This window comes from Micromys minutus, assembly GCF_963924665.1.
Source record: "Micromys minutus genome assembly, chromosome: 14".
In the NCBI taxonomy this organism is placed as follows: domain Eukaryota; kingdom Metazoa; phylum Chordata; class Mammalia; order Rodentia; family Muridae; genus Micromys; species Micromys minutus.
Genome location: NC_137983.1, coordinates 46,122,713 through 46,150,300, shown reverse-complemented (window position 1 = coordinate 46,150,300; position 27,588 = coordinate 46,122,713). Strand labels below are relative to the sequence as shown.

General features: G+C 45.7%; 1 protein-coding gene across 4 annotated transcripts in view; it reads left to right on the top strand.

Annotated features, from left to right (window-relative positions):
• The window catches only part of SLC20A2 (solute carrier family 20 member 2), an 82,832-nt gene that overhangs the window by 38,900 nt on the left and 16,344 nt on the right, over positions 1-27,588 (top strand). For all 4 annotated transcript variants that reach the window (XM_080929019.1, XM_080929020.1, XM_080929018.1 and 1 more), the window contains exons 2-5: positions 13,661-14,213; positions 18,411-18,551; positions 19,926-20,011; positions 25,437-25,533. In XM_080929019.1, the coding sequence (XP_080785145.1) occupies positions 13,925-14,213; positions 18,411-18,551; positions 19,926-20,011; positions 25,437-25,533 (613 nt within the window). In that variant the 5' untranslated portion in view covers positions 13,661-13,924. The remainder of the gene's footprint in view (positions 1-13,660; positions 14,214-18,410; positions 18,552-19,925; positions 20,012-25,436; positions 25,534-27,588) is intronic.

Here is a 27,588-nt window from a genome sequence, read left to right as displayed (position 1 = left end):
ATCTTGAAAAGACCAGGAGGAAAGTAGCCATTGCATAGAGCAGAACTTCAGTCAGGACAAGTGGTCCTGTTTACAAAAACATCAAGTCCACAGGCAGGAGGCAAGATGACAGAAAGGATCTGCACCAACAGAACTGTCCTTTAAAGGTGATAACAGCAAAATAATAAAGTGCCCAAACCATACAGACTGCAAGAAGTCATTGCTGGCAGATTGGCCTTACAAGAAATGAGGAAGTATCTCAGGCTAGACAGTGACCTAGACAGTGATCTGAGTCTCCCTGCTCGGGTGTACAGATGGATGCTTGGGTGTACAGATGCTCAGGGGTACAGGTGCTCGGGGGTACAGGTGCTCGGGGTACAGATGTTCTGGTGTATAGATGCTCTGGTGTATAGATGCTTGGGGTACAGATGCTCTGGTGTATAGATGCTCTGGTGTATAGATGCTCGGGGGTACAGATGCTCTGGTGTACAGATGCTCGGGGGTACAGATGCTCAGGGGTACAGATGATGCTCTGGTGTATAGATGCTCTGGTGTATAGATGCTCTGGTGTATAGATGCTCGGGGGTACAGATGCTCTGGTGTATAGATGCTCGGGGGTACAGATGCTCGGGGGTACAGATGCTCAGGGGTACAGATGCTCGGGGGTACAGATGCTCGGGGGTACAGATGCTCAGGGGTACAGGTGCTCAGGGGTACAGATGCTCAGGGGTACAGATGCTCGGGGGTACAGGTGCTCGGGGGTACAGATGCTCAGGGGTACAGGTGCTCGGGGGTACAGATGCTTGGGGTACAGATGCTCTGGTGTATAGATGCTCTGGTGTATAGATGCTCGGGGGTACAGATGCTCGGGGGTGCAGATGCTCGGGGGTACAGATGCTCAGGGGTACAGGTGCTCGGGGGTACAGATGCTTGGGGTACAGATGCTCTGGTGTATAGATGCTCTGGTGTATAGATGCTCGGGGGTACAGATGCTCGGGGGTACAGATGCTCGGGGGTACAGATGCTCGGGGGTACAGATGCTCGGGGGTACAGATGCTCGGGGGTGCAGATGCTCGGGGGTACAGATGCTCTGGCATAAGCCATGATAAGACATACAATGATTATATATTACTTTTTCTTTTTTTTTTTTTTTGAACTTACATAAGATATTATGAAAACATTGCTTATATCTGGCTACTTCCTAGCTATATTTCATCAGAGCATCCTCCCCTGGTCCACATCAGTCAAAGGGAAGATGAAGCCAGGGAGCTGGTTCTTAATCATGTCTCAAGTGCTAGCATCCTCTCAAAGAAATGGTCCTCAAAGGCATCATTTGTGCAGTTCCTTTTGTGTTTTCAGCTGGTATGTCGGGTCTGTGTTTCTTTGAAGGCACTATCAAAAGGCTCTTAGGATCTCTTAATTTAGTAGAAATATTTCAAATTGGATACTCTCTGTGGAAGAAATGAAGAACTACTAAACTTCTACCTGATCCCTCAATCAAATGAGCAATGTCACAAAACTGTTGTGTTATTCGGCAGTTTGTAGCACTAGCTCGGCATGTTGTCGGTTACCTTTGATGAAAAGTCCACGCGCTAATGAAGTACTTCTGAAACCCGCCAGACTTCCCTGTGCTGCCGAGGAAGACCCAGCCTGAGTCCATGTCATCGCTGTTTGTCCTCTTTCTTGTTCTGCTGCCTAGCAACCTATGCTCAAGAATCTCAGGGATGGGCTGGAGACATGGCTCAGTGGAACATTGGCTCCTCTTGTAGAGAACCTGGGTTCAATTAAAGCACCTAAATGACAGCTCACAAGCATCTGTTACTCCAGGTCCATCTCCCTCGTCTGTAGGCATCGGACACACATGGTGCAGAAACATACATGCAGATGAAACACCCGTGCATGTAAAAAAAATTAATAAATCATTTATAAAGAGAAATAATCTCAGGAGTGAGAGCAACAAACAGGGAACTATACACTGAACATGAAATATAAAGAATCACTGTTGACTCTATTTACATTGTGTTGAATTAGTAGAAAAAGTGTACGGTGTCTCAGGACTCCCAAGTGTCAGTGTCTGTGAGGGTACCCACAGTGGCTAGAAGCAAAACTGGAAACTGCAGGCATCTGTGAGTCCCAGCATGGATGCTGGGGTCCAACACCAGTATTCTGAGACAGCAGCAAGAACTGCTAACCACTCATTCTTCTCCCCAGCAGCTCCAGGTCAGAGTTGGATAAGTCCCATCCGTATTTTTATTGAGCCCCTGAACCCATCAGAACAGAACTAGCAAATAAATATGTAAGAGCCAAGATATCTATTTATATACAAGGTTCCATTTTAAACACAGCTGAAGGACGGTACTTCCTTAATATAGTTCTTGGAAGCTGGCCAGTAGTCCACCACTTCAGGCTCAGAATTGGAGCAAGCCATCCCGGCCTACCAGTTGATAAGTTTTGTGTGATAAGTGATTTATTTCCTCACCAATATATTTTTGCATACACACACACACACACACACACACACACACACAAATACGTACACACATACATACAGTCCCCAGGTGCTGGGAGTTCCATCCCAGTACGTACAGAAAGCATGAAAGGAGGAAATGCTCAGACCTTTTTGTCTTAAATTGCACGAACGCATGAAGCTGCTTTAATTGTTCTTGCCCTTCACTTTCCGACAGCACCAGGCCTAAAATGCTCAACCAGAGTGGGAGTGGATTTATAGAGCTCTACCACAGATATTTCTGCATCTTCAGTAGGAGCCGGTCTCAGGGTGCACGCCATCCACTCAAGAGTTCTGACCGTTTCTTCAGATTCTAATTTATGATACATCTTGTAATAACTTTTTATCAGTTCACTGAGATACATTCAAGCTTATTTATAACAACCCACCATACAGTCCTTCCGATTCCATTCAGAGATCTGTAAAGGAGTAACTGCTACCCCTTCTTCTGACTTTTAAAGTCTCCATGAGACTCACATAGAAACTTCTGAATTCTTCAGCCGTCTTGCCTTAACTCTCTGAGTTTTATCCCATTTTAATTGTCTCTGCAATTTGCTTATTTATCCTTTTAAGAATTATTTGGCACATATGATGGCACATGCCAGCACCGAGGAAGAGCAGAGACAGGAGGATCTGAGTTCAGATCTGCCCTGGTGTGTGTGTGTGTGTGTGTGTGTGTGTGTGTGTGTGTGTGTGTGTGTGCGCGCGCGCGCGCGCGCGCGTGTGTCTGTGTGAGTGTCTGTGTGTGCATTCAGACAGATTAAGTTCGATTTATATAATGCTTTCTCGGAGAGAAAAGGTCATGTGGGAAACATCTAAACAGCCACAATGGGAGCCGGGAAGGACTTAAAATGTCAATGAAAATACTGTAAGAGAGATTGAGCGGGATGCAAGAGGGCGAGCCGGAGCCCAGGCCCTGAGGCGAAAACTTTAGGTGGAGCAAAAGTAAGTTGGTTGTGTTCTGTAAGATCCCAAGCCTTGTCCTGCTTGGGAACGGGTCTGAAAACTCCACCCACCTCATCCCACAAAGCACTCTCGTGGTTCTCCGTTCTAGGCAAGACTGCCTCTTTCCAATCCTGTGGTCTCTGGTTGATGCAGAATTACAGAGTTGAACAAGGCTTGAAGGGATCAAATGACCTTGACAACTTCCAAGGACAAAGCTTTGGCTGCATTCCCTGTAGTGGCTGTGCTCCCTTGTCCTCTCCTCACCCCAGCTCTACCCCTTCCACAACCACAGGGACCAAACGTGCCCCAGATACGGCCCCCAAGAAGGCCTGATAAGTGTGGCCCAGCAGCTCCACTCCATAGGTTCTTTGTACTGTCGCATCTGATTGTCTCCTGCTGTAATGCTGTCAACCCTCTCTTGTGCCAATCACATCTTCACAGTGGCCCAGGCTCATGAGGTGGCTTCTAAAGTCCCCTCAGACTCCGGTGTCCTGAGATTCCCTAGCTCTGGAATTCAGTGCAGGAATAAATGAGTAGTTATAAGCTGTTTTGTGTAAACATTCACCTCAAATCCTGTTGCTGTGAAAACATGCAGAGCACTTGGCACTTGGAGGACAGTGTTACTCAATGGATGGGCAAAGGAAGCACACGGAAAACGAAGGGAAGATGTGAGAGGATCCAGGGTGGTGAGTCTACACGGATCCCATAGAGTGACACCTAAGATTAGAGGCACCCCCTCCTAAGTCTCAGCCTCCAGAATGACAGATACCCTCAAAAGTAAACCACAAGCTCATGAAGGAATGTAAGAAGTATATTGTGCTGTAGGTAGTTAGCCTAAGTTAACTGTTTGAGAGTCCCCAGACAATTACTGCCATCGCGGTAAAATCATTTTGTCTGCTACAGAGAAACAACTGTATGCTGGTGATGCATTTAAAAAATTAATTGCCTTGTGATAGTTTGAAGTCTTCCAGTGATAAAAATGATAATTGCTTACAGTAGAAGGTTTCGGTGTCAGGAAGGGTGGGGCAGAGAAGAGCTGGACTTGTAGCTCCGTGACAGCACTTACCTGGTGCCCTATTTGCAGGGGTCTGGAATTGCTGGGCTGGAGGGATAAATGCCAACCAGAGAGCTCACTGTTGACGGCAGGCATGCTTCTCCAGTCTTACGACAGGTTGAATTCAGACGGTATAATAGTCGTGTACACTGGTCCACTTAGCTATGACTGTGCCAGCCAAGAAACTCTGTCATTTTAGTGACTACAGTAGCAGTTCACCTCCAGAAGTCACTGGTATTTTCTCACACAGCCACCTATCTAAGGACATGAAACACTTTCTTCTTTTCCATGTGTGTAATAAATAACCCTATGTCAATATTCTAATAATTAAGACTACTTAAACTCTCAAACATTTGAAGTTAGTGTCATAAATACCTGGGTAGTCCTCTTGCAGAATGAAGTACTGAGATCGCCTTGCTTCTGGTTCAGCCTGGCAAATTCTCGACACCCGTAGCCGACATGAGAAGTGTTGTGGGGTGGGGTCTGCAGGGGCAGACACGTGCATCGGACTGTAAATACGGCCAAGAGCTTATTGCTGGGGTTCCCATAGTTCCCAGCGGTGATGTCCCCATCGTATCTCTATACCGAGGCTAGTGTGGCTCTCACTTTTTATCAGAAAAATTCCTCTGTATGCCGGGTGACGGATAACACGAAAATTCACAACCAGTCAGAATGCGGTGAATTGGTGTCTATGGAATGCTCTGCCATGAGCAGAACACCCATACCACAATACTTCTCACCACCACCTACCCACCCAGGGAGTACGGAGGAAGAGGGGTCAGAAAGACTGTACGAGCCAGAGTCTGGGGTGGGCCAGAGCAAAACAGTATCTTCTGAACATGACAAGATCCTGCCCTCATGAGCTAACAAAGGCAGTGGCTACCAGTCAATCAAACCAGTCAACATTCTGTCACAGAGTGGGGGCAGCTTATGAGCTCCCCCTCCCTCCTGGCCGAAAACAATAGTCAGTGGTAGTTGGCTGCAGGGTACAGGTGTAGAGGAGTCATTTTCTTCCTTGGTGTGACCCTTGTTAGGCTTCGTGTGCTCCACTGGATGGGCACACATCTGTGCAGATATAGTCAGCACAAATATGACAGAGCAGATTCAGAAAACAAAAGGAGCAACTGTGAAGGGGTAGGTGATGGTGGTAAACCAGGGCAGACATAGGGAGGAATGGAGGGCGAATGTGACCAAAATACAGTATATAATGTGCAAGTGTCTCAAGATTAATAAAAATTAAACTCAGAAAGTCTGTTCTGACCAAAAATAAATAAGTGCTATCTCTTGAAACTTTCTGAACCATTTCCGATTGGAATTTGGGTGATCTTATAGAACACTGTGTTACACCACAGATACACACTGGAAATTCACATTTATGGTAAAAGATGTGACTTACCAGTTTGCTTCTGCCTCAGCACTGTCAGCGCCACCCCAGCAGCAAATTAGACTCTTTCCCTTTGGAATCATAAGCCAGAACAAACCCTTCTCTCCTAAATTCCATGTGGTCATGGTGTTCCATTACAGCAAAGCAGCCGACTAGGAGGAAGTTGAGGCCTGCCCCAGCACTGTCTCCACCCCTCCTGGGAAGGACATTTCATACTGAGTTGTTAATATATCCTCCAGGTCATGCTTTCTCTTGGATTCTTGATCCCATTGCTCAAACATGATCCTGTGGTTGAACTATCGACTTAAATTTTTTTCTTTTGTTGGGGTAGTACTGTGTGTGTGAGTGTGTGTGTGTGTGTGTTTACAAGTGCACTTGCACATTTAAATAGGATCCCACTGTGTGGGCCTGGCTACCCTAAAACTTGCTATCTAGACCAGGCTGACCTTGAACTCACAAAGATCCTCTTGCCTCTGCCTACTAAATGCTGGGGTTCAAGGCATATGCCACTACGTCATGTCCACCTTGGTTTTTGAAGCAGGGTCTGTCACTAGAACCTGAGCTCACCAATCAGGTTAGGCTGCGAAGCCTCTGGAAACCTCCTGTCAATGCCACCCCAGTCAACTGGGGTTATAAGCACGAGCCACTGTGCCCAGCTTTTTACACAGGTGTTGGGGATCAAAGTGCAGATCCTCAGGTACTATCTCCCCATCCTTAACTGGTCAGTTTATGGTGTCTCTATGGAAGTATCTCCTTTTAAATAAGAGGAAGAACTACCTTTTCTGTTTCGTGTAACATAGAGGGACTGGGAGTGGATAAATATCCCAAGTATGGGAAAGAAAACTTTCAGAAGTGAGTACCACTTGTATGACCTGGATTCTGTTGGATCAGCTTTAATGTGTATGCACTAATGCTCATCAGTTTTAAGTGTATGCTTTCATGAGTTCTAAAAAATGTTCAGTAATGTAACTGCTACCAGAGGTAAAATTTAAGCCAAATATTCCCTGTGTGCCCTTCAGCTAAATACCCCTTAGGACGAATTGACCGAGTCGTTTGATCAGCGCCTGCGTACCTCTCTCTGTAAGGAACTGCCAAGCTGTCTGTCTGTGTGGATTTCCTTTATTTTGTTTGTTTGTTAGGGTCTCCTTGTGTCTCCCTGACTGGCTGGCCTGGAGCCACAACCCAGCTATGGCTTAACCATTTGAGTCATTTTGTCCCTTAGGCCTTTCAGCTTTTCTGCATTTTTTTAATATCTCCCTTTACTTCTCTTCATCCCATTGCAACCCCAGGAAGTCCCTGTCCCTTACTTATATTGTGTGTCACTGTAACCAAAGAAGAGACATGGTTTGGAACTGCAAGAGGAGGGGCTTTCTGGGATTTGGAATTCTGGTATAACCACAGGACCCGCTAGGGGCAAGGAGTGGGGCAGGGAACAGCACCAAATGAGACGATCTTGCTAGAAGGGTTTGCCTGCATCCTGACACCACACTTCTTCCTTTGCCTTTAGCAAAGCCGAGTCCTTCAAGTTACTTGAAGCACACCACAATTACAAAATACTTTATGTTGTTAGATTTAGCTTCACACAACTTTTGTAAGAAATGAATATCGCCATCATTCAAATTTTGTAGAAGACCAAACTGATTTAGAACATACATGGGAGTCAGCCAAGGTCCACTGCCATTACTAATACAAGTAGGATTAGGCCCAAGTTTCCATGGCCCCAAGTGTGACCTGCTAATGATGCTACAAGTTGACGTATTGTGGCTTCTACATTACTGTAATCAGTGGCCATGTACCAACTTCCCTGCTTCCCAGCTGCCTCTGAGATAACTTACCAGAGGGTGTAACTAGTAGCTAACTGACAGGAACGGGATGGAGCCCTGCCAGCAGGTCATGTGCTCCTTTCCTTCTCCACAGAAGAGACAAATGTTCCCTTTTACAGCCCGGAGGGAAAAAGAAGTAGGGGGATGGCAGCAAACTGTCCCTGCCATCCTTGTCCAGAGTCACCTTCCTGCCAGTGACATCACTCCTCTTCATCTGCAGGCTGTTCTTGCTCTTGGCTGGCACTGGGGACACCTTCCTGCCTCTGTTCCCTGTGCCCAGTCTGCTCCTGCATTTGACTGTTGTCCCGCCCCTTCTCCCTTCTTTCTGTTCTCCCTGCCCCCAACTCACTTCCTTTTCAGTTCTACTGCCAGGATAGTCTATAGGCTCCTTTGTCCCCAGACCGTTTTGCACATTTGTAAATGCACTGTTTAAAGATGGCTAGAGGGGCTGAAGAGTGGAGACACACTCACAAGGAAAGATGGGCAGGGAACCTACATCTGTAACCTGAGCACTGGGTAGGTGTGGAGGCTGGGAAAAGGGGTTCCCAGGGGCTAGCTCACCAGTCAATCACTGAGCTCCAGATTCATACATAATATTATATATATATATATATATATATATATATATATATATATATATATATAATGTATATATTCGCACACACACTACACACACACCAAAACAATCTCAGAGATGTTCTAGCAACATCTCCATTCTTACCATGAACATGAACGTATAAAATTACTTTCACAAATATACCATTGCATTTTAAGGATGTATTGGGCTTTTCTTTAATATATTAGATTTATTTATTGTATGTGTATGAGTGTTTTGCCTGCATGTATGTATATGCATCATGTGTGTGCCTGTTGCCTGTGAAGTCAAAAAGGGCATCAAATCCCCTGACAGTAGAGTTATTATGGGTGGTTGTAAGACACCATGTGGGTCCTGGGGCTTGAACCACCATCCAAGTGCAACAAGTACGCTTAGCTACTAGACCATCTTTTAGTTTTAGCTTTTCAAGACCAGTTGGCTATGCAGCCCACAAAACCCTTGAACTCACCAAGTAGCTCAAGATGGCTCAAATTCATTACCCTCCTACATGAGCCTCCTGAGTGCTGGGTCCCATGTGCCAGTTTTCTCTGTTACTGCCAAGCATTGTAAAGTGTAATGGGAATGCTTAACGTGTCATTTGAGAATGGTATAAGTAGAAACTCCTCATGGCAAGATCTGTGTGTGAAATGTTAAAAGAGACACTTCCTTCTGCTGCGCTGTTCTACAACGAATAAGGAGCAAAACAGGAATGTTTCGTTTGGTTTTATTTATTAGGAAAAGCTAGTGACTTTTGAAGTTAGGATTGGGGTCTAAGTCACCATAATGGCAGTCATTAGACAATACATCACACCTTTGAGAAGGTAGAGCTCTCTTCATCCAAAGTGTCAAATGCAAGACTCACTTTCAGCTTTCAGAAAAAAAATGGGTCTTAACTTAGGGAGAGGATGCAATGCATCTGGGTCCTTACAGATAGAAACTGGAAGCTCAGTTAAGACTCTTCAGTTTATGCTTAAAGGAAAGCATTAACCAAGCATTGAACTTTCAGGTAAAAATAGTTGGGGACCACTGTGGAAAGTGGGTGGTAGTGGGCCAGTCCTTTACAACACAAATACCGCATTGTGGCACAGACATGTGACCTCAAGACTTGACTTGAGAGGTGGAAGCAAGAGAGACAGAAGTCCAAGGTCATCTTTGGAGATATAAGAAAGACCATAACACAAAACAAAACTGTCTAGATCAATATATTTAAAAAAATAAAAGCTGGGTATGGTAACTAAGCCCACAGTTCCTACGTTCAAGGCTATTCTGGTCTACATGGTAAATTCCAGGCCAACCAGGGCTACATAGTGAGATCCCGCCTCAAAGATAAAATTAAATAAATATATATGTGATGTGCGTGTACATATAACCTACAAAATAAATATATGTGAGACATAGGATACATAGAAACTACAAAAATTAAATTAAATATATGTGCGATGCTATGTATTATATGTATATATATGCTATAAATATATGAGGACTCTAGCAGCAGTCCTCAGCAGGGACCTTTTTCCGTAAATATGTTTGGTACCGCAATTCCTTCACATTCCCGGCTTAAAATAGTTATAAGCCTGTCCAAAAATAGTCTGAGAATGCTTGCTTTCACTTACATACATGCAGGCAAAACACGCGTGCATATAAAAACCATTTTCTAAAAAGATAGACGTCTTCATCTATCACTTTTATAAACTCCACTCTCATTATTGCTTCTTGTCATATCTAAGCCTCACCATCCCAGGACTAAATAAATATTTACTTGTGTCTTTGGTTTTTACTTTTAAAACTCATTTGTTTTGGTGTGGGTTAGGGAATCTAGCTTTAAAAAAAAAAGATATATTATTTTCCATGTGCAGGTATTTTGCCAGTGTGCACGTCTGTGCATGGCGTTTATGCAGTGCCCTTGAAGGCCAAAAAAAGGCACCAGATCCCCTGGGAATGGAGTGACAATCGTGGGGGTTGGGGATTGACCCTGAGTCTTCTGGAAGAGCGAGTGCTCGGTTACTGAGCTTCATCCCAGCCCCACGTCTAGCGGTTCTCCTGCATATAGCCGATGTTGAGTGAGCCCGTGTAAGCTCATCTTCAGGGTTCCGCTCCTATCACCACCTCATGTATAGTCTTATCAGAGCTCAGATCTTGGGCGTCTTCCGTTCTTGGAAAGTTAACATTTTGGTTTTCTACATGGCATCGCCCAGCTTGTCAAGGCCTCAGCTAAAGAAGTGTTTCCATCTTTTCCCGTGCTCCAGATTCTGTGGGTTTCTTTTTTTTTTTTTTTAAGGTTTATTTTTAAATATATATGTACCTATCTGTATGTAGGTTTGTGCACGTGAGTGTAGTGCCTGAGGGGGCCAGAAGAGGGAGTCCAGTCCTCCACAAAGGCAGCTGTGCGCCACCTGACAGGAGTGCTTGTAACCAATCTCACGCACTCTGCAAAAGCAATGCAGACTCTTAAGCACTGAGCGGTCTCTCCAGTATGGCGTGTCTTTATGTGTACACTTTGTTTTGTTTGGCCGGTGCTTAATGTAATGACAGATGGATGGGTGGGTGATGGGAAAGGGAGAAGGCCAAAGTGGGTTGTTGGTTTTGTTTTTTAAGTTCTTCTAGATAAAACATGCTTTGGAGCTAGAGAGAGAAATTGTTTAGATAACTAAAGAATAGCTGTTGTTTTTCCTCAGTCCAGTGTCATTGGACATGAGTTGAGTGTTTAGGGCCCCAAAAGGCACCATATCAAATCTCTGGGCTGGAATCGCTGCCAGAGGTAACATAAAAAAAAAAAAAATGACTAATTCTCACCCAAACAAAGCAAAAGACACAATAGTTTTATGTGTCACCAACTGTTCTCTGTGATGTTCTGCTGAATTTTACATGCAGCCTATCCAAGAGAGCTGGTCACCAACCCTCTCGTCACTAAAAGCAAACAACCCAACAACGAGAAGGGAAACCCACTTGGATATTTTTCTGTCCAGTCCCTCTTAACCCAGAGCTGTGAAATGAAGCCTCTCTCCCTCCAGCTGTTAACTGTTGACTGGACCAGGCTCCTCATGGTATGCCTCAGCACACAGTCTGCCTACATTCACACTTGTCTCCTGGGCAGTTTGTTCTCCACACCACAGCCAGAATGGTCTTTTAAATATACTGTATCTTGGCTGGCAAGATGGCTCAGCAAGTAAACTTACTTGTCTCTAAGCCTGGTGACCCGAGTGTGATCTCTGGGATCCACATAGTAGGGACTGTGACTAACTGTCCTCTGACTTCCTACTTCCACCCTGGCATGTGCATTTACACATCACCGGTGAGTAAATATGTAAGCACACACGCACATGTACATACATATGTACATGCATGTGTGCACACACGTGCCAGGTCTGATCATGTCAGCTCCCTGTGATACACATATGGCTTGTCTGTAAAGTGACCCAGTTCAGTTTTTATGTTTCCCCTCGACCTTGCCTTCCCCCAGTGTCCTGTCCTTTCCCCCATGAGAAGTGAGTGGTATAAATGCCTCCCATGGTCGTAGAGGTAATTTTCCCTCCTGAGATCTCCCTAAGCCCTTCCCTGCCCTAAGCTGAGGTCATACTCCATTTTCTGCTCCCATGTGGTACTAGTCGGCAGTGTAGAACATCTATTTATGTTGTTGTTTGATTGTAGTAGGTTTCCGACAGAACACTACTGTAAGCCTCAGTAGTGCCACGGTCAATCTGTTTCTCTCACTATATTGCCAACAAAGGAGATTTCCAATAAATACCCATGTTTTCGTTTCTAGCCTACCCTAGAGGAAAAACAATTTCATTAAAAAAAACAAACAAACAAACTGTAATTTAAGAGAAAGAACAGTGGTCCCAGTTTTTTTTCCTCTTCTGTGTGTGTGGGGGGGGTGTGTGTATGTGTTTGGGGGGGGTCGTGTGTATGACAGTGCGTGGGTGTGTGGGCGTGGGTGTGCATGCATGCACATGAATTGCAGATACCCACAGAGGACAGAGAGGGCATTAGTTACCTGAAGCTCAAGTTACAGGTGCCTCATAGCCACCTAGTGTAGGTGCTAAGAACTGAGGTCCTCTGGAAGAGCACTTCAGACCCCCCAAAATACTTTAGATTTTCATCTACATATTAATAGTAGCCATATTAATTAGTAAACCCTTCTGCAGCTGGGCAGTGGTGGTGCAGACCTTTAGTCCAGCACTCAGGAGGCAGATCTGTGAGTTCAAGGCTGCGTGATCTATAGATTGAGTTACAGGGCAGCCAGAGCTACACAGAGAAACCCTGACTTGAAAAACCAAAATAAAATAAGTAAAACCCTCCTTCAGTGAAATGTATTAGTTACTTTCCAGTTTGCTGTAACAAAACACCACAACCCAGGCAACTTATAAAAGAGAGCATTTAATTGTGCTGATAGTTTAAGAGGTTAGAGTCCATAATAGTGCACAAAGTCATGACAGCGGATACAGCAGAGAATTTACAGTCTGATCCAAAAGGAGAAGGCAGCAAAACAAGCCTGGAGTGGTACAAAGCTTTGGAATCCTTAAAGCCTACCCTAGTGGCATACCTCCTTCAACAAGGCCACACCTCCTTATTCTTCCCAAACAGTTCCACCAACCAGGGCCCAAGCGTTTAAACAGGAGCCCATGGGGGCTGTTCTCACTAAGACTACCACAGAGACCAGATCCCTGTCAGCTTTGCTTTGTGATTTCAGGTAGTATAGAGCTAGAGTGAGGGGTGACCAGGAGCCAAGGTGATGGGGTGGGTAGTAATCTTGCTATGCTCATGAGACCTCTGACTTTTCCTGGGAAGCATGAGAGACAGTAAAGAGGTAGCAGATAGTGACCAGCCTTCCCTGCCTGCCGGGTCCTCTGTCCTCTCTGCCCCTCCCCTGAAGCCCAATAGTTCTTCGTCACCCCCCAGGAGGTGTAACCTTTCTTGTTCCAGAGACTGAAGACACATCATTCCCACACATAATGTAAGCGGGCTTCACCCTGCAGTGTCACAGTCAGGTTCTGTAACAGAGCCAGGCACATTGCAAGCATTTGAGAAACATTCGGCTTTGATGTTTTATTTCCTTACCTGCTGCTCATTTGAGGAAATGGCTCTGAAAACAATGACCAAACACATTTTTGGAGCTGTGTGTGAAACTTCACCTAGTATGGCCCCCTGTCGCTCCATGGCTACTAAACAGTCTAGAGGCCAGCTTTCTGTTTATTTTTGGATGGTTTGGAGGGGGAGGGCTGATTATAATGTTCTTCGAATCTCTCTGTGGTCAGACCTGTCACATGCCAGAGAGAGATCCTATTACCGGGCTTTAAACAGTTCAGTTGGTGGGAGAATTAGCTGTTACAGGTATCATACTGATTGATTTCTTTTGTTTTTCTTTTTGTTACAGAAAGAAAGATCACAGCTTTCCCAGACTGGGAGAAAAAATATGGAATGTGGTGTACCACTGACTGACCATAACCAAATGAACTGTACTGACAACAGTTTAAAAGCCAGCGGTTAACAGTTTCTTCAGACTTCAACATTGTCCATCGCTTTCTAGAGCAGACTCACTGTTTACAAGAACTCTTGGCCTCCCGAAGTTAGCAGCCTCAAGTTTTGTTTATTTAAAATATTTCTGCAAAGGAAGAGTACCCCAGAGCCATTTTCCAAAATGGCCATGGATGGGTACCTGTGGATGGTCATTTTGGGTTTTATTATCGCCTTCATCCTGGCGTTTTCAGTTGGTGCAAATGACGTTGCAAACTCCTTTGGAACCGCGGTGGGCTCTGGCGTGGTGACCCTGAAACAGGCATGCATTCTGGCTTCGATATTTGAAACCACAGGCTCTGTGCTATTGGGAGCAAAAGTGGGAGAGACCATCCGGAAAGGCATCATTGACGTGAACCTGTACAACGAGACCATGGAAATACTCATGGCTGGGGAAGTGAGTGCAATGGTCGGTGAGTAGCCTCAGTCTGCAGCAGTGGGATGTCTGTGTACTCCCCTCCCTTGCTCCCATGGCCGTTTCCACGAACGCGCCCTTTACTGTTCAGGGGCTGGCTTCATTCTTTGTGATTGCCTATACTTTGTGACTTTTACAACCAACAACTGGTCTCTCACATTTTTAGCTGTTTTAAAGTATACTTGGGCCTCAGGTTACCACTCATAGAGTATTGTTGTTTTAGGGATATGTTAAAGTTACTAAAGAATACATATATTCTTTAATATATCACTGTTTTAAATTTTTACCTATAACCGACCTTGGAAATTGACTTATATTTTCTAATGATTTTTTTTATCACATATGGTTGAATATTTTTAAGATGTCAATGTTATAAGACAGTATTTAGGGGTTGGATGAGCTTCTGGACTAGACTGCTTGCCTAGCATGCATGAGGCCCTGAGGGCAACCTCTAGTACTTCAAGAAATATTGGGAGTATATTTGGGGAACTGGGCACATGGCCCACTGGCAGGATCTGCTCCTATCGTGCACAAGACCTAGTACATTCTCTAGTACCAGGGACAAAAGATTGATTCATTTAACTTTTATGGCTTTACAATTTAATCTATAATTTCATTACAGTCCATTAAAATTGAAATTTTCTCATTAACGCAGTAGTTTTTAACTTGTGGGTCTTGACCCCTTTGGGGATCAAAAAATCCTTTCATGAAGGTCACCTAAGACCACTGAAAATCTCAGGCACTTACATTATGATTCCTAACAGCCACAAAATTACAGTTTTGGAGTAGCCACGAAATAGTTCTATGGTTGAGGTCACCACAACATGAGGAACTGTATGTATTAAAGGGCTGAAGCCGAGACTCGCTGCTTTAAGGTATTGTGAGGAGGAGGTGTTGGAACTATGGGAAAAATTAAGAGAAACCCTGACAAACTGAGTCCTCAGTTGGGTTCTTCCTCCTGTTGAGCCTTCAGGGGGTGAGGCTCTGCTTCTCTAAGAGGCCCTCTATATCACCCCCACTTCCCACCTCCCCACCCCACCCCACCCCATCCGAGGACACTCTGGCAGAGTGTGGGGTCCTGCTGCTGACTCCAGTGAGTGTAGATGTTCAGTCTCCTCTTTTTCCATCCTCGGCCTTTGGCTCCTTAGTCAAAGAGTAAAAGTTTTTTGTTTTGTTTTGTTTTGAAACCTCAACTAGAATTTGGGTTTACCAAGGCAATTGAGGGTTTGTCTGAATACCACGAGCGCTTGGGTCTCTCTCCTCTCTGGTTTTGTTTGGGGGTGGTGGTTGCAGCTCTTGTTTCCTTTTTGGTTTGTGGTTAGATGAATTTCAAAGTTCATTTGGTTGGGAATGTGTGTGACTTGTCTAGAGTTCAAAAACTGAATTCCTTACGAGTGGGATCCTTGTGGATTTACGATGTCAGTGTCACTGTTGCTGATCCTCTTGAGAGCCCTGAGCCTCACTGTCTCATGTTGGTCTGAGTCCGCCTCCACGGTCTCCCTCCTCTCTCGCTGTCTCTCCTCTTCCTGCACTCTATTCATTCCGTTTCCCTCTGTTCTGCTCTAACTTGACCTTGGGCCTCCGTGCTGCCTAAAGACCTGCTGTCAAGGCCGAGGACAATCCAGCTTCGGCCACCTAAGCTTCTCGAACAGGTTATCTCAAGACCCTTGCCGAGCCTGATAGAAAATCAACCCACTGCATATGAGGCTCCTGAAGCTTCCAGACCTGAGAACTGCAGTCTGGGCATCACTTCCTGTAAACACCCACACTAGCAGACAAACCTTGCTTTATGCCACCATAGGAAGCTCACTAGGAGCTGGCGAGCCTCCTGCCCTTCACTTCGGGTCCTCACTCAGACTCCTCCCCCTCACTGTGACCCTTATTTAATCATCCAGACACTGCCTCACACCTCAAAGAAGCCTGCTCCCCATCTCCTCCAGCTCACGTGTTATCTTTGTCCTGTAGTCCATCCTTTCTGCTTTGTAGGGTGTCTTTATCTCATGTTAGAATCTTTCTTCCATTTTCTTTGCATGCCTATGACCCTATACCCTTCTGCAGGCCCCAAGAGGGAGGTGGCTCCTGCCCACTGCCTGACCCCCATGCAGACACCCCATGCTGCTCCTTCCCTCTGATGCTCTGTCACTCCTTCTTCCCATGACCCCCTATCACTGTAATTTATAAAGCCAGCAAGAAAAATGATAGCGGCTCTCAGGAAGGAAAAGGGAGTCCAAGCGTGGCAGGATGAGTTCAGAGCATCCGCCGAAATCACCAGGCTAACTTTATAGGACCATTATAAAACCATAACTTTAACACTCTTACATTACAGTTCTGGGCTAGGAAAGATGATCCTAACAGTGGCTTTCTGTGGAAGACAGCCAGTTGCTGCTGGCCCAGGTCACAGAGGGCTTAGGGAACTGTCCAATATACTGAAGACTTGCCAACTTATGGTAGCACACAGCTGATTCTTTCTTCACTCAACACACACCTCAGAGATGTATAAAGCACCAAACCCAACCTTGGCTCAAAGGCCAGTATGCCTGGCCATCGCTGAAGCAGCTGTCCACCTTGCCTCATATGCTAGGACCTATGTGGCCTTAGGTGACTCTCCTGCCACTCAGATATCTTATGAAGAAAAGGCCAGGGGGGTGCTTAAGGACACGGGTGCTGCCAGAAACCTGATTGTCAGTTAACATTTGGGATTAACAGTCTACTTTTATCAGCCCAGCCCTTTTGTCCTATGTTCTGTTTGCCCTTTTAAGCAACTGCTGAAAGAGATATCTTTCAGCTGACAGTCAGTGCTCCCTGCCCAGTTGATACTCTCAGTGCTCCCAGCTGATATTCTTCAGTGCTCTCTGCCCAGCTGATACTCTCGGTGCTCCCTGCCCAGCTGATACTCTTCAGTGCTCTCTGCCCAGCTGATACTCTCGGTGCTCCCTGCCCAACTGATACTCTCAGTGCTCCCAGCTGATACTCTCGGTGCTCCCTGCCCAGCTGATACTCTCAGTGCTCCCAGCTGATACTCTTCAGTGCTCTCTGCCCAGCTGATACTCTCAGTGCTCCCAGCTGATTCCCTCAGTGCTCTCTGCCCAGCTGATACTCTTCAGTGCTCTCTGCCCAGCTGATACTCTCAGTGCTCCCAGCTGATTCCCTCAGTGCTCTCTGCCCAGCTGATACTCTTCAGTGCTCTCTGCCCAGCTGATACTCTCAGTGCTCCCAGCTGATTCCCTCAGTGCTCTCTGCCCAGATGATTCCCTCAGTGCTCCCAGCTGATACTCTTCAGTGCTCCCAGCTGATACTCTTCAGTGCTCCCTGCCCAGCTGATACTGTCAGTGCTCCCAGCTGATACTCTTCAGTGCTCTCTGCCCAGCTGATTCCCTCAGTGCTCTCTGCCCAGCTGATTCCCTCAGTGCTCTCTGCCTAGCTGATTCTCTCAGTGCTCCCAGCTGATACTCTTCAGTGCTCTCTGCCCAGCTGATTCTCTCAGTGCTCCCAGCTGATACTCTTCAGTGCTCTCTGCCCAGCTGATACTCTCAGTGCTCCCAGCTGATACTCTTCAGTGCTCTCTGCCCAGCTGATACTCTCTCAGTGCTCCCAGCTGATACTCTTCAGTGCTCTCTGCCCAGCTGATTCCCTCAGTGCTCTCTGCCCAGCTGATTCTCTCAGTGCTCCCAGCTGATACTCTTCAGTGCTCTCTGCCCAGCTGATACTCTCAGTGCTCCCTACCATATATGACCTGCTTATGAAAATGTCTGCAGTGACTATAGCCTAGAAAAACATCAATCCTAGAGCACAAGGCCAGACTCAGAGCTCCCCATATTGCAAGCAAGATCTGAGAACAGACGCCCAGCTTTAGGTTAATTCTCTCAGTTATCTGTCTTACATGGACCAGTATCACACAGTCAATCACTAGCTTGTCTCATTATGGACTACAAGACAGAACAAAACTCCCTCCCATGTTCTCTTTTAAAAGTGTTGTTGTGTGTGGTGTCGTTTAACTCCCTGCTGGTGTGGTCAGGCTTCACAGTTCATCCTCAGCTGTCAGTCACTGTGAGTGACTACAATATGATTAGCACTTTGTAAGAAAACAGTTCATAGACAGTTAAACTCGGGACCATGGTGTGGATGCTGTCTCCCTGCCAGGGAGTAAGATCCTGGGTTTCGTAGCTGGTGTTTTCATCGATCTCTCTGTCCACAGGTTCAGCAGTCTGGCAGTTGATTGCATCCTTCCTGAGACTTCCAATCTCAGGGACTCATTGCATCGTTGGCTCTACCATTGGCTTCTCGCTTGTGGCCATTGGCCCGAAAGGAGTGCAGTGGATGGAGCTTGTCAAGATTGGTAATGGCCGTCTTCTTTTACCTTTGTCCAACATGCTTTACCTCTGCTAGAGGAAGTTTTATTAAGAGTTACTTTTATAATATTTTCTGCCCAGATGTTACAGTTTAGACCTGGGTTGTATAGGCAATGGGGCAAGTTCACTGCTACGTGGCAGCTTTAATGCTACCCCCTCAGAATATTACAGCATCATGTAGCTGTGAAGATCTATATCACATCCATATTGAAATCAGCATAGTGGTCTGAGAAAGGCTAGGCCTAGGCCCACGTAAGGAAAAGCCTTACCTCCAAGTGTCTGTGTTCACAGTCATGGGCAACTCACAGTAATGCCAGTGTTTATCGCTGGGTCACAAGCTGCCGAGCTCTGCCCTCTGGAGGAAGCACTGCCGAGTTCCTTTGCTTGTAGGCCTGCCAACACCCCCAGGGGTCCAACCACACTTAGCAAGTGATGAGTCCTCTTGGGGCCTTGTGTACCAGCCCACTCAGAATAAAAGACCATCTCTGTCCTGCGTGCTGTTGAGTATTTCCTAGAAACATCATAGCTTTAGGAGCTATGGGTCATAATGGTTCCCCCGCCTGCCAGTTCAGGGCGCAGGCCACCATGGAGATCACCTATGTCTCAAACTTCTGGAGAAACAGCTCTCAACTCTAGCCCATTAGAACTACCGGAAGGAGCAATTAAAGTACCCACACCCCAATCTTATTCTGCATGTCCAGAATTCCGGGGCTGGGGCCAGAGCATCACTACTGTTCCAAACATCAGGTAGTTTCTGAGTGTAACATAAACTTGGAGTAACATAAACTGAGTGTAACATAACCCGGTAGAGGCTAACGCTAGAGATTTGTAGTCATTAGGTACCAGGAATGAAAGCAGCAAACTGGGTGTGGTTAAAGGAACATAACCCACCCTATATGGAACCTTGGGATACCAGACTCCACATGTACAAGTGAGAGGCTTAGATGCTGCGACCCTTTAATACAGTTCTCATGTTGTGGTGACCCCCAGCCATAAAATTATTTTTGTTGCTACTTTATGACTGTGATTATGCTACTGTTATGAATCATAATGTAAATATCTGATATTCAGAAGAGCTGATTTGCGACTCCAAAGTAGTCCTGACCCACAGGTTAAGAACCACTTGCCTAGCGGGACCTGATCTGTAAACTCTGGGTAAATGGGAACCTTGGTGACCTAGGAACATAACCAACGTGTATGGTGTGTTTGTTCCCAAGGAGAGCGAGGATTCCTGTGCTCTGGTGCACAACAAGCAGTTCTGGTGACAGGTGTTAGTGTAGGTGTATTGCCTCTTGGTGTGTTGCTCAAATATGCTTGAGTGGGAATCTTAACAGTCACTGAATATCTTTGTCACTGTTCAGTTGCCTCCTGGTTTATATCCCCACTCCTTTCCGGCTTCATGTCTGGTGTGCTGTTCATACTGATCAGAATGTTCATCCTAACAAAGGTAAGTGTGGCTGCTGCTTTTGTTTCTGTTTCTTTACTAAGTTTTAAAACTGATTTTGGTTCTACTCAGTGGAAACTATTAACAGTGGGTTGGTGGGAGAATTGTATTTTCATTGCCGAGACACACCTGGAGCTTGAGTCACAGGTTGTCAGGAGTGGTCAAAAGCCTCAGGGAGTGGCCAAGACTCTCCAGGGCCTTGAAGACAAATGGTGCTTCCAGTTGGCCTCTATAATTTATTTCTTTAGCCCGCACTCCCAGAAATTGGGCTTAGACCTCAAAAATGAGAGGTGATTACTTCCTGGTTGTCAAACAGCATATAATAAAGTAAATGGTAAGATTTTGAAATTGAATTAATAACTAAAGTCAACTGCATAATCTCCTTACTCAGTGTAAAGGTGCTGTGACTACAGCTGTGATGGTCATTGATGGACCTGTGACCATAGCAACTGGGAGGAAGGGTTTATCAGACTTAAGCTTCCCAGTCACAATCCATCACTGAAAAGTCAGGATAGGAATCAAGCAGGGCAGGAACCTGAAGGCAGGAGCTAACACAGAGGCCATGGAGGGGTGCTGCTTACTGGCTTGCTCATCCTGCTTTGTTATAGAACCCAGGACCACCAGCCCAGGGATGGCACCACCCACAATGGCCTGGACCCTCCCATCAATCAATAATTAAGAAAATGCCCTACAGACTTGCCTACAGCCTGATCTAACAGGTTCTCTTCTCTTAGGCAACTGTAGCTTGTGTCAAGTTGATGTAAAACTAGCCAACACAGGTGCTTTTACATTTTTAAATGGGGAAATGCAGGGTAAATTTAAGAAGATTTTTAAAAAGGAAACAGAGATTCGTTTTGTCTGAAAAAATGAAACCCTAAACATTGAAATCAAATTTGCTAGGCATGATGGCACGTGCCTTTAATCCCAGCACCTTGAAGATAGAGGTGGGCAGATATATGTGGGGTCAAGGCTACCCTGATCTATGTAGTGAGTTCCATCAAGTGTTTATGACTTCCCCATCATGGTGAAGAAAATCCTAAAATAAACAACTTGCAAGGAAGAACATTTCGGGCCAGGATTTCCAAGGTTTCGACCCATGGTTATTGTCCCTTGCCTCAAGCCAGTGGTGGCCCAGTCCATCCTGCAGAGGAGAGGTCCATTCACCTGGGGCCCTTGCTGTATATCTCTGTCTGGTTTCAGGGCCCTCCCCTCACAGCCTAATGTCCTCCCACTGTGCCCCATCCTTCTCTGAGAAGCTCTCTCATCTCCTGTTAATGCCTTTAGGGGACATACAGGATCCAAGTTAGAGCAGACCACTTCCCTGATAACTAGTGTAGCCATTACCCCTGCTCTCTTCTTCCTCCTTTGTCCCTTCCTGTCTGCAGGGACCCTCATTCTACTCTGTACTTGTATGCAGTCAACTTTCATTCTGCAGGTGAATCCACAGCAGCGCTCTCCTTTCTGTGCCCTGCCTATTTCACGTTACACAGTGTCCTGGTTCTAGTTATTGGGATCCTTTCATGGATGAATGATACATCTGTACTGTTGATACATTATAATGATACAGATATAGAATAAAGATTTATCTATATACCTATAATATTCTATATTATACATATATATATATATATATATATGCATCATATCACATTTATAGCCCTTTGATTCATCCTTGGACACTTAGTTGACTGTTGAAATAGTTGATAAGCTATAAAGCCTACCATTTTAACTTTATTTCATTTAGTGTGTGTGTGTGTGTGTGTGTGTGTGTGTGTGTGTGTGTGTGGTTGGAGGGCACATGTATACAGCCTGTGTGTGGAAGTCAGAGAACAACTTTGTGAAGCTGGTTCTCTCTACTTCTGTGTGGTTTCCAGGAGTTGAACTTGGGTTGTCAGAGCACATACAAAACACACCCACTGAGCCATCTCACCAGCCCTTAGGCCCACATTTAATGGTTGTGTTACACACTTGTCTTCCCTGGTCACGGTTCCACTTTTTGCTGTTTTCAGTTGCAGACATGGCCAGATATGGCCTGAAAATGCTAAATGGAAAATTCCACAAAGGAGAGATGTGCAAGCTTCATGTTGCCCTCACACGAGTAACATGATAAACGTCATCCCTCCAACAGCAACCAGCATGGGCTGTGACCTCTCCACCCAGCGCATCCACGTTGTTGGTCTCTTAGCCGTCTCTGTTGCCGTAATATTTGTGCTGAAGAACATCTTCTGTGGAAGCTTCACTGCCTTTTCCTCATCACATGGGGACTGTGGCTCATCCTCATTAGAGAAAGAAGGGGGAGTGTGATTAATAAGATAACTTGAGAGAAAAGGCAATCACATAACTACGCATGAATATTGTCACGATAGCTGATATTGTGTTATTACTAATCTCTTCCTGTACCTCATTGTAAATCTGTCGTGTGTGTATGTGTGTGTGTATGTGTGTGTGTGTGTGTGTGTGTGTGTGTGTGTGTGTGTGTGTGTGTGTACCAAAGAGCTGCTTGTGCTAACTCAGTACACTAAGGACATACCTTCTTTCCTCTGTGTGCACAAACTGTCATCAGTGTATCTCAGCATCCTTTCTCTGGGCTAGGATTGGCCACATTAAGTTAGTTTACATCTTAGCTATTGGCCTTTACTGTTTCCTCTATATAGACTTTATCCTCAACCAGAATACTCCTATCCAGCTTCCTGATGTCATTTTTTCAGAACACCTCTCCTATCCCAGAGTTGGCAGTTTCCTCCTTTCTGCTCTGAAATATTCTGCCATCTCTTTGCACTTAGTAGTGTGTTGTGTGTTATCTCTTCCCTTCTGCCTGCTTGCCCTGTGACTGTGATCTGTGAGGGTGGAGACCATGAGTGTCTTAGTCACTTTGAATTCCACTGCCTTCTCGTGTGCTTATCACTGTGAAAGATACTTGCTAACAATGTGTCAAGAGAATATAATGCCACTGAGCGTCTCTAGCCAAACCAGACTCTGATTCAACTGGAGACCACCAGTGTCTCCAGAACTGTGGAGTTAACACTTTCCTGGCACACGAAACACCACACACCACCCCAGACCACTACCCCAGCCACCACTACCCTATCCACTCATAGCCTGCCACCCCAGCCCAAACAACGTCACCTCAGCTCAGCTCACCCCAACCCAGCCCACTGCATTCTACCCAAGCCAACCCCACCTCCTCTCACCCAAGCTCCAGTCCTCCCGAAGTGGACTCAATGCCCAGTTCCAGTGCAGGGAGCTCAGTTTTTCTGCAGACACCATCCCCAAGCTGAGGCAGCTCTTGTCACTAAGTCCCTGCGTTGCCGACTGTGTTTAAAACATCCCATTCCTCTTCAGCTTTCCCGCTGCACGGATGCTCTGTGTTGTTCTCAGCAAAACCAAAACGTCAGAGGGGGAGAGAAAATGTTGGATTTTTGGGTGGGTGACAAATGACAACTGGATAGATAAGGAAGAAGAGAAAAGTAGGAACAGTCTCAAGGAGACCTTTGTCTCGTGGCTGCCCACCTTCAGAAATTCTTGGGTAGGAGTCCTTAGACAGCCATGGCTCCCAAGAAAACAATGCATTTTTCTAAAGTCAGTGGCAAGAGGCACCTGTGTGGCCTCTGGTTTCAGTTCAGCCAGGGCTCTTCGTGTGGCATGTCTCAGGCACATGCTAGCTTTGTGTACCACACCCTCCTCCAGCTCAGACATGTATTTGCTTTCCTGGTTGCCCTCACATCTCCCTGCCTGGGCTGGGCAGAGCTCACACACAGCGGGGACCTTCTCAGTCCCTCTTTTACATTCTTTGTGCTTAGCTACCTTCAACAAAGCCTTTGGACCAGTGCCTGGGCAGACTTGAGGCATTCCAGAAGATCTTGTGGAGCTGAGCTTCTCCTCAAGCATCCTCCCTGCGGTTACAGCTCTGAAGTGGTCTTCACTTTCTCTGACTACACAATTCACCTCAGGGTTTACAGCTCTTTCTCCTTTCATCTTGACAGGTGGCCTATTCACCCAAGTGCATCAGGGTATATTTTAGAGATGAGTCACTTAGGTAGCAAGTGTGTACTGGTACCTCTTTGATGTGTTTCTAGCCTACATTATTCCTTCAAAAAGTTTTTATAGATCTGCGTAAAATTACATCTTTAGAGGCTAGAGAGATGGCTCAGCAGGTAGGAGTGCTTGCTGTTCTTGCAGAAGTTCCAAGTTCAGTTCCCAGCATCTACATGACAGCTCTAGAGTCTAAAAATACTTGTCAAAGGTAGACTCTTAGTTGCAAAGACAATCTTAGCCAGAGAAGAAAGCACTGTATAGGTTTAGGAACTCCAGTCTCAGGGTTCCAATGCCCTCTTCTGGCCTATATGGGCACTGCACCCCTGTAATGCACATAACACATGCAGGCAAAACACCCATAAAGTAAAAATATTTTAAAAATAGCATCTTAATAACTTTATCAATTGTTGTGAATATACTAAGAGAACTTCATAGCCAAAGCCCAGAATTACAGATAAACATTCCGTTATACAAAGATCCCTCAACTCTTACTAACATTTAGTAGCTGAAGGCTGAGTACTGTACCTTATAAAAACATTTTGATTTGGTATTATTGTGGAGGGGACACGCGTGCTAGAGCGTGTAGAGGTCGGTGGACAGCTTCCATGAGTCAGTTCTTATACATTCTGCATTCACATGAGCTTGAACGCAGAGTGTCATCACTGAACAGCCCACATTTTACCTTCTGAGACATCTTGTTGTCCCTGAAATAAATATATTTTTCTTCCTAAATTTAATGTTTATGGGTGTTTTGCCTACAAGTATGTCTGTGTAGCTCATGTGTGCCTGCTGTCCACACAGGGCATTAGATCTCCTAGAACTGAAGTTACAGATGGTTGTGAGCCACCGTGTAGGGACAGGGAATCAAACGCAGGACCTCTGGAAGAGCAGTCAGTGCTCTTAACCACTGAGCTATCTCTCCAGCCCTGCTTTATATATTCTAATGTAGCTATAAACACGTCTGCTATAGTTTCATATAAAGTCATCAATGCAAGTGGTGACTGTCACTTGGCTCCCTAGAATCCTCACAGGGTAGAGACTCTAAAAATAGTTGTCAAAGGTAGACTCTTAGGTGCAAAGCAGTCTTAGCCGGAGAAGAAAGCACTGTATAGGTTTAGAAGTCATGTCCAAACGCTGGGCTTGGGACCTCAGACATGGGCCTCCCAAACAAGTTTCTGTCCCTGTGTCTAATGTCAGCTCATGTGGCACTCTTACTGTGCCGGCCGCACATGGGGGCTTGCTGAACCTGCATCTGTGTAGAAGGTGCCCGAGCAGAAGCAGCTCATTGCGGCAGCACGCCATACTGCCTCCCTGTGCCCGGGACTCCTGTCGTGCAGATTGTGTTGCTACCAGATGTTCACCTGCTGCTCCCACTTTCCTCTTTGTCACACAGGAGGACCCTGTTCCAAACGGTCTCCAGGCACTTCCTCTGTTCTACGCTGCTACTATAACAATAAATGTCTTTTCCATCATGTACACGGGAGCACCAGGTAAGACCCCCCCTCTGTGGAATCTAACTCTACAGGAAGGTATTATAATTTAACAGCATTGACTTGCTGTGGAGCTAGTCCTGGTATTGGCTAATAGTAAAAGGCGTTGTTCATAGTTGTTATGGATAATAGTAATAATAAATGTATTAAATACCAAGAAGATACATGAAATACAAATCAACAGGCTACCCAGCTATGTTGCCCCAGCAGCTGGCTGACAGCCTTGGCATGTTAGAGCATGTTCTCAGGGCATGGGGGGAGGTATGTGCATCACACGTACGACCCAGTTGTTAACGATGGGAGAGGTGGGTCAGAAGTGGTCTGAGGCTGCAAGCTGTACACTCCCAGGCTCTTCCAGAATTTCTGTGATGAATTGTTCCTCCCGACTAGCTGTTTTCACAGATGTGAAGCACCCGTGAGTCATCACTGCTCTGACACAGCTTTTCTTCTTCACCATGGCTTTCACATGGACTAGGGTTCTTCACCCCATTTGTGGAAAGTGTGTGTGTGTGCTCTCGAGTGTGAGTGTGCGTGTTCAGGGACACACGTGGCACAGCACATACATGAAAGTCAGAGGTCAGCTTGCAGGAGTCACCTTCCGAGGCCTCCCTTGGTTCTGCTGTTGCACAGCTCCTCCAGGCTCACTGGCCTGGGAGCTTCAGGTAATTGTCCTGTCCCTGCCCGCCACCTTCCTGCTATAGGACTGTGGGGTTACACGCGCTAGTCACTACAGCTGGATTTTGTTTTGCTTTGTTTTTTTTAATGTGGGTCCCAGCATGGGATGCAAGTTACACAGTGAGTACTTTGACACCCACCCCTCCCTGAGCCCTAACCATCGCCCTGCTCAAGGATTTTCCATCAGAAAAGGAATCCTCAGACACAACCCAACCTGGTTTCTAGCTTTCTTAAGACAAAACCAGTTCTTGAGGCATAGCTACCACAGCAGCACCATTCCTCCTTTCCCTCCTCCTCTTGCTCCTCCTCAGCATCCTTTTCCTCCTCCCCTACTTCCTCCTCCTCCATCTCCTCATCCTTCTCCAGCTTCTCCAGTTCCTCCTTCTCCAGCTTCTCCTCCATCTCCTCTTCCTTCTCTTCCTCCATCCCCTCATCTTCCTCCATCTTTGTTTTGTCCTCCTCCCCATCCTCTGTCTTCTCCATCTCTCTGTTCTATTCCTTCTCTGCTTTCTCTCTCTTCTCTCCTCTTTTCCTTCATCTCTTCCACTTCTAGCTGCTTCTTAACTGATCCTGAGAACATCACCTCACTAGAACCTGTCAGGCTCCACAGCCTTTGTAAGGGGCGGTGTCCTCTTCCAGGCTCTGGCTTCCAGGGATAACTGTAGCATCCTAGCTGGGGAGAAAGAGAAACTGCAGTGAGGGCCGCCCTGGGGGTGACACTATCTCCAGTTGCCATCAAGGGCTAGATTCAAAACAAAATTCTTTAAGTTTACTCCTTTCCCTAAATATTTACAAATGCAGCCTGGTTTGAGAAAGCTGCTGCTGTATTCTTAAAACTCCAACTATAGAGCAAATTAAAACTAAATGTATATTATTTATCTCAAAAGCACGACTCACTTCCTTAAATCCAGCATTCTTTTTATATACATGACTCTTCTAATGCTTTGAAAATGTTGATTTAAAATAAAACAAAACATAATAGCTTCATTTGCCATTTGAAGAGGTATAGTGAAGATCAGGTAACCTGCATATGCATACGTATGTGCAAGTATGTACATGCATGTGCATTGCTGTGGGATGGCGTACACAGTGTATTGTTATATGATAAGAGACAGAGGACAGCATGTCGGATAATCACGGTTCTGTTAAGGTGGACAAACATTTGTAGCTCCGACTGGCCTGGACTCACTCTGTAGACCAGACTGGCATCTAACACACAGAGGTTCACCACCTCTGCTTCCTCAATGCTAGAGTTAAAGGTGTGGTGTCCATTCCCAATAAAAATGAACTCTTTTTTTTTTTTTTTCTAGATTGAAATTTTTTGCAGACAATATATTCCTATCATGGTTTCCTCTCCCTTGTCTCCCAAATTCTCCCCAC